Source organism: Rhagoletis zephyria, unplaced genomic scaffold (genome assembly GCF_001687245.7).
Source record: "Rhagoletis zephyria isolate East Lansing unplaced genomic scaffold, Rhagoletis_zephyria_1.1 Rzeph_scaffold_00009, whole genome shotgun sequence".
Taxonomy (NCBI): Eukaryota; Metazoa; Arthropoda; class Insecta; order Diptera; family Tephritidae; genus Rhagoletis; species Rhagoletis zephyria.
This window is the reverse complement of record NW_016157093.1, coordinates 92,671-100,109: the sequence shown is the minus strand read 5'-3', so window position 1 is coordinate 100,109 and position 7,439 is coordinate 92,671. Positions and strand designations below refer to the sequence as shown.

General features: G+C 32.3%; 1 protein-coding gene across 2 annotated transcripts in view; it reads left to right on the top strand.

Annotated features, from left to right (window-relative positions):
* The window catches only part of mthl15 (methuselah-like 15), a 34,707-nt gene that overhangs the window by 17,461 nt on the left and 9,807 nt on the right, over positions 1-7,439 (top strand). The window contains exons 2-5 of one of the 2 annotated variants that reach the window (XM_017609291.1): positions 4,515-4,699; positions 4,792-4,930; positions 4,982-5,047; positions 5,177-5,255. In XM_017609291.1, the coding sequence (XP_017464780.1) occupies positions 4,515-4,699; positions 4,792-4,930; positions 4,982-5,047; positions 5,177-5,255 (469 nt within the window). Of the gene's footprint in view, positions 1-4,514; positions 4,700-4,791; positions 5,048-5,176; positions 5,256-7,439 lie in introns of both variants that reach the window. The other variant, XM_017609283.1, reaches the window with a different exon arrangement.

The following is a 7,439-nucleotide window of genomic DNA, read 5'->3' as shown; positions in this document are numbered from 1 at the left end:
GTCAGCGAAGCCTCCAGAAATTCGTGCAGCACATTAAATAACGAAAAGGGCATTCTTAATGTCTTGTTAAACTGCTCCTAACGCAGGTAAAGGTTTCTTAATGAACTTTCAAACAATCCATATTTGTGTCGCTCTAAGTACAATTTCCGAACCCAAAATCGGCGCTTCTGTTTTAATCGCAGTTTTAATTTACGCATTTTCGCTAAAATTAGGAAAATTCTCAAAACTTGTTCAGCATTTCGAGTCAACATTTTGTACTGCCAAATGAAACTTTATGAAAACCAACGAATCTGGTGGCCGGAACGATAAAAAGCAAGGTATCTGAAAAAAAATAATGTTGTTAGCAACAAATAATTGTTTAATATAAACTCTTTTACCTCCAATTGAATATTACGTCTTATAAACACGGGTGGTGAGTGGCGCAGCCAAATGCAGCTTCACCAAAACCGGAACGATAAAAAAGCAAGGTATCTGTAAAAAATAATGTTCTTAGTAACAAATAATTGTTTAATAACATATATTTTAACTAAAATTCACAATTATACTTGCTGGCACAACAAAGAATGGCGGGTATATTTGCGCGCATTGAAAATCAGCTGACTACTATGACAGCGTTCAAAGCTACCATTAGGCCATAAAAGCCTTCAAAGTAAAGCAAAGCAAACTAAAGTAAGCAAAGCAAGCAAAGCAAGCGTGCATTGGGCCAATACCTTTCGCTATGCAAAAACTTGTACAAGTAGGTACCCATTGTTACCAAATCGTGTTCATTTGGACAAAAATCCAGTAAAACTTATGAGGAGAGAGCACAATTTTGACTTTTCATTTGGAGGGGAGGTTGCAAATTCGTGCTGGGAAAATTTTATCCAGCAAGAATTTACAAGCAAGATTGTGGCACACGGTTGCATTTTTTGTCAAAAATAATTTGAATCAAAAAATTTGTTAAATTTAAAAATGAACATTCCTGTTGCGATTTTCTAATGAAACAAGTATGTAAATATTTGTTTATTCAATTAATTTAATAAAAACAAGTAAGAAAGTTTAAGTTCGGGCGGGGCCGAACATTAAATACCCGGCGCAAGTATTAAATATATGTTTTTTCACCTTTCCGAAACCTACCGCTACATGGTGTGGGGGTGTATCAATTTTGAGTAAAGTAGCGTCCTTAAACTTCGAAATATTGAAGTTTCAAGCATTTCTGAAATTTACCGTTATATGAAAAGCGGCCGTAATTTTAGTCCGATTTCAATCATTTTCAACGTTTTGCTTTTATGTGGCAAACACAATAACCATACCGAGTTTGGTACAAATTGGTAGAACGGTTACCGATACACATAAATGTGATCATAAGTGGGTGGTGCCACGCCCATTTTCCAAAATTTTACCATAAACGTATTTCTTGGTAAAGAATTGTTGCAAGCATAAATTTTGAATAAATTAGCTTCAATATTTACTGATTTATCGAAGATTTTTTATCTCTCTAAATTACTGTTATATGGGATGTGGGCGAGGTTATCGTCCGGTTATCAAGATATACACATGTAACCATAAGTGGGCGTGGCTACGCCCATTTCCAAAAATTTATAACATTCTTATTTTTCGTCTAAAAATTAGGCCACTTGCTCACTTGGTGAAAACCATTAATAAGGATGTTGATGTGAATAAACTGCTGCAAAGTAACTTATGAGATTTCTGCAATAAGCAGTGTAATTTCCCAACATGTGTATATTTAAAGAAGGTACTTAGTACTCTCAAAAATACTTCACCCTTAAAAGTATCGATACCAAAGAAAAAAGTATTCGATACTACTTCCCAACACTGGTAATTTTAAAAGGGGAAAACAAGTGTGAATACGAAGAGCCTTGGGTAGTCTGCATGACTATCAATTGTTTAATGAGGTATTGACACTAAAGAGTACTTCAATTAATAGTAGCAGACTGCGTCTCGGCATTCTGAGGTCAATTGAGCTACCAACTGTAAATACATATGTAATTTCAGTTTCAATGCTTACTTATCTAAGAATTTATGATTAAGCATTCCAGACAGTGTTGCCAACTTTTGACTTTCAAAAAGCACCAAAAACTTGCTAAAAACGCGATCCTTTTTTCATAACAGTTTTATTTAACAAAAGCAAAAAATTAACAATATTTACAAGAATACATACATAAATCAATACACAAAACTTTTTCGCTCATAACGATTGAAAAGCTTCTACACATACTAGGATGCTCATGCTTATGACGTAATACCGAAGTACTGCACATTGAAACTGGTATATCGCGAGAAAGAAAAATCAAATCGCAACAAACGAAAATGATGCCCTAAGTGGAAATTAATGTTTTCATGATATAACCCCAAATATCGCCAAAAACCGTGTTTTTCATAAAAATTTTTACCAATAATTAGAAAAGAAAAAACGAAATACTTAACTTACCTGCGTACGTACTAGCATTTTCAACGCGAATAGAACAACAACAAGGTGGGTTTGCAACGTCAGCTTTTTATCAATCATGGTTGTATTTTAGTGCATTTAAATTTGTAGATTCTTAAAAAATCCAGTGCTAACGCAGCTTTAAATATTTCAAATTATTTCAGGTTTTTAGTATCTCGGAGTAATTTTACTTCAGAAAGAAAGCACTAAAAAAGGCACTAACCACTAAATAATGCTTTTTTTGCGTTTTAATTTTCAAAAAGCACTAAATCTAGTGCTTAAAGCACCAAGTTGGCAACTATCATTCCAGATATCTTTATGTTTTACCGAATGCATATATATGTATATATGTATGTATGTACGCATCTATGTGTAAATCTCCCACTATTTAAAATTGGACAGATATGTCAATATACATATACATTTATACGTATGTATGTAAATATTTGCCTATATCCCTCAGCTATCAAGCGCATTGAATTATAGTGAATTTGGCATTTATTTAGCCAGGTGTGTTTGCTTTCAATGGTTTTGAATGGAAGTCTTCCTTTCAGTGAAAATGATTACTATAAATATCTATGTATAATGTGAGTAAATCATACATACCTAAATATACTTTAATATACAAATGCACTAACTCATTTTCTTCCAAAATTCATATTTGTACTAAGGACATACGATTATTATTATTAAAAACCGAATAATATAAAAAAAAAAACAATTAATACAGCATTCAATCAGCTACAACATTAAATAAAATATGACACTTGAAATAAATTTATGAAGAAAGAATTTAATTTATTATAACATTTTTCAATTAGTTCATAAAAAAACAAAAAATTTTTGATAGGGCCTTTCTATATTAAGGTAACGATGTGCATGTATATACTCGAACGTATATTAGCTTTTGTTATTTTTTAGTGAAAAAATTAAAAAAAATCTAACTTTAACAGAAGAAAAATTTAAAAAGTAACAGATTCGCGCGAAATTTTCGCATTTGTGCCAAAGCCTGTTCTGTTACAAAAAAAAATTAAATTACTAATGAAGAAAATCGATGGATTAATAAGAAATAATGAGTAGTCAAATGAAAATACGTAAAGATATTTTGTATGAAAAATGAGCAGAAAAGAAAGTTACTCATACGCCACGTACATCTAAGTAACACGCTTCTCTGCTTATATTTCATACAAAAAATCTTTGCGTATTTTCATTTGACCACTCATTACTCCTTTATTTATACCTCGCTTTCGTTCACTAGTAACTTGATTTGGCACAGAACCTGTTCTTTTTAAAATTTTTCTTTTGTTAAAGTTGGATTTTTTTTTTTTAATTTTTGCATTAAATAATAAAAAAAAGTGGAATGATTAATTAATTTTTCAGAAACTATCCTATCGGAAAGTATATAAGGTTTATGGAGAATTTCATTAGCTTTCATTTGCCGTACTTTATATAAAGATTTTTAAATTGGTTCGTAAGATATGAATAATGGTAAATTGCAAATATCACAAAAACGTATCCATAGAAAAAAAAAATTAACTCGATTTTCAGAATTACCGAAAAATTCTACATAGAAATTGGATAGTGGCGTCTGGAGAACAAAAACCAAACTAAAATTTATGATCCAGTGTGATTAATAAATGATCTATTTAAATCGACTTTTGTAGGCTTAACCCTATCATGGAAGGATGACTGTATTTCACATAAATAATACCGGCTATTTGAGGAGCTGTGTGATATTAAAACCCATTTTTATGAAAAGCATTCAAGATCAAACTCTCAGAGTATGTTCAAACATTCGATTAGCAGAGGCAATTAAGCTACTCAACAACCACTTCTATGCTAGTCTGCTAGATACTAGGCTGAGCCGAGGGGTTTTAGCGGAATTTTTAAGCTACGAGAATTAAAATCTCCATCACGACAGACCACTTAAGGGCAGAATATGTATGTACAGTAGGGTGGTCCAAAGAAGTTTAGTCAGAATTTTAAATTTTAAAAATTATTTTATTAAATTTTCTATACGTAAATTTGACTCATTATTTAAATAATCTAATAAAAAATCTATTTTTATTACCCATTTTATTTCAAGTGTTTGGCATTCTACGTGGTTTGGATTGCAAGAAATTCCTCCTGAATCCCGATTTGTACAGCGCCGATGCACACACCATCAATTCCAATGACGGCTCGCTATTTGTTGCAAATGGCATGCAAAATTACTCAAACAGCCAATATTGCGTTGAAAAGATACGCAACTCCTCGTTTGGCGAACAGAAGGTAGGTATGTAGTTCCCACAAAAAGCAACAAATTAGACTACGACCAAATCTGTCTTGCGCTTTTTCTTCCTTTATTTCATATCCGATTTTAGCTCTATACATTCCTTTGCTTCGACTCGAAAGTGGTTGGCAATGACAAGATTCGTTTCAAAATGTATCCAATTGGATTGTTGATCTCATGCTCTTTCTATGCACTTACACTGGGCGTGTATTTATCCATTTCGCGTTTGCGTAATTTACCCGGAAAAATTTTAATCTGCTTAGTAAGTAATTTATTTGCAGCTTATTTGGGCATAGCATTGGGCCAGCTCATACCAACCAACAACGACAATGTGTGCTTTCTATCGGGTGAGTGGAATCCCCACATACATATGTATATATGTATGTACCCGTATTAATGTTAGTGGCATAATAAAATGTAGGTTTTATGTTGCATTCGCAATTTAATTAAAAAACGCATTTCTGCTATCATTACAGGATATTTTATATACTTTTGTTTGATGGCCGCATTCGCATGGATGAATGTAATGTGCTTCGATATCTGGCAGACTTTTGGGTGAGTGCATTAAGTAGAGTACATTTCTAAAGTGAATCTTCTTTGCGTTTGGCTTGGTGGTTTCATAAAAGAACGTGACGTCCTGGTTCTTCAGGATTGTGCTGGTTTCTTCGATCATGGTGAATACAGGCACTAATTTAATTTTTAGCAGATTTTTAATATGAAAAATAGAGCTTCCAAAAGGGCTTTTGTAGGACGTACTTCAAAAAGCCCTTTGGGGAAGTTCTTTTAAAGCTACTTCTTTAAGGAATTTATTTAAGGTTTATATCAAATATTCTTTATTTATTTCATTTGTAATGCTAAATAATAAAAACGTATACTTAAGTACCTTCGCTAAATTGTGATTTCAAAGCCTTTGGAAAATCCTTGAAAGGACTTTGAACTTGGACCTCTACTCGTATGTTATGACCTCAGCTACGTCATGAGGGTAGTTAAAAGCTTCTAGAACACTTTATTGCTTTTTTCGCTTATGCTTGCAAATTACATACAACTTTGTGCGAAACTTTTTGTTGAAAACAACTCAGTAGAGGCGAAATTTGTCGTCATATCTTTGCCAAATATTTAGCCTATAGCTGCGTGGATTTTACCAAATTAAAGCTCAGACTTCTGAGTATAGCGAGTATAGGTCATGGGGTATCTAGTACATAACAACTGTTGATTTACAACAAAATTACTGTTAAACAAATGAACTAACATACGTTTTTTATTCTTAAAAAAAAAATGAATTTTCTACACAGTATGCGTAAACTTAAGTATACCACACTACGCTTTTCCCATTTGAGAGAGTTCAAAGCTCCCAAAACCGTTTTCATAAATAAATTTTTCACATGGTAATGTAGAATACAGCTTTCCGAATTTCAGCCACTACCAATTTTCGCAAACCAGAACCAATCTGGAAAAACGGATGGTATATCGCAAATCAGCATCTTAAGTATACCTCAAAAATATTCGTAATCCATTTTGTTCATCTGGCCTGTTCTGCACGGCACTCTTTGTGGCGGTAAAAAAAAAAATATGAAATGCTTTCCATTTAAAGGCAACCGGTCAGGTACGTGCATGATTTTTAATTTTGATGAAATTATTGTTGGTCCAAATAATGAGACCTGCATTTCTTTCTTTGTTATAAATTTTTTATTGATTAACCGTCTTCAAAAAAAGGAGGAGGTTATCAATTCGTTGGAATATTTTTTTATGTATGTTACCGCATAACTTTGGACCATATTAACTGATTTCTATAATAATTTTTTTAAAGGAAAGGGGGACCACCCCATATCAATTTGGTTTTGATCCGACCATTTCATCATGAAGAAATTAACGATACGCATAAAAATTACTTGTTTTTATAATTTTTTTCGAAATTAAAATTTGCACAAACAATAATTGCGGTATTCACAACGGTGTCGTAAGTGCCGTATTGTTGTATGTCGTAAACTTAAAACGCCCAAATAATGTATTAAGGGGTACCATCAAAGTCATATTATGAATTCTACCAGTGTTAAAAAACGGTTGGTTTTGGTTTCAAGTGGTCTAAACATTTATTTAAGCTTTTAAAGTTTTCGACATACAACAATACGACACTTAGGACACCGTTGTGAATCCCTCAAATATTTGCTTTTTCTTTCATACTTTTTCACAAGAAAGTAGGCACTTAAACTACAATCGAGCTGAATCCCTAGTAGCTAAAATTTTTTCGGAGATATGATTTTTTTATTAAAAATACATTTTTGAGGTACATGCTACAATGTAGTAAATACTTTTCACACGAAGGATTATTTTTATTATTATTAGTTTTAGAGGGGGTACTGCATTAGTTAGGGAGATAGGTAAATTTGTGCACATGCACCTCGCACACCTATATTCTAATATGTATATCAAAAATGTATTTTTTTAATTATGTATAGCTCCAAACAAAAAGCGCCTATTTTCTTGTGAAAAAGGATGAAAGAAAAAAATTTGATTTGAAAAAAATTTCATTTAATAAATAAAAATAATGCAATTTTTTTTCTTTCATACTTTTACGCAAGAAAATAGCCACTTTGAACTACAATCGAGCCGATTCCCTAGTAGTATTTTTTTTAGATATGATTTTTTTTAGAAAGAATACATTTTTCAGGTACATATTAGAAAGTAGGTGTGCGAGATGTACCTACATTTCTACGATTACACTCAGACAGATATGTACAT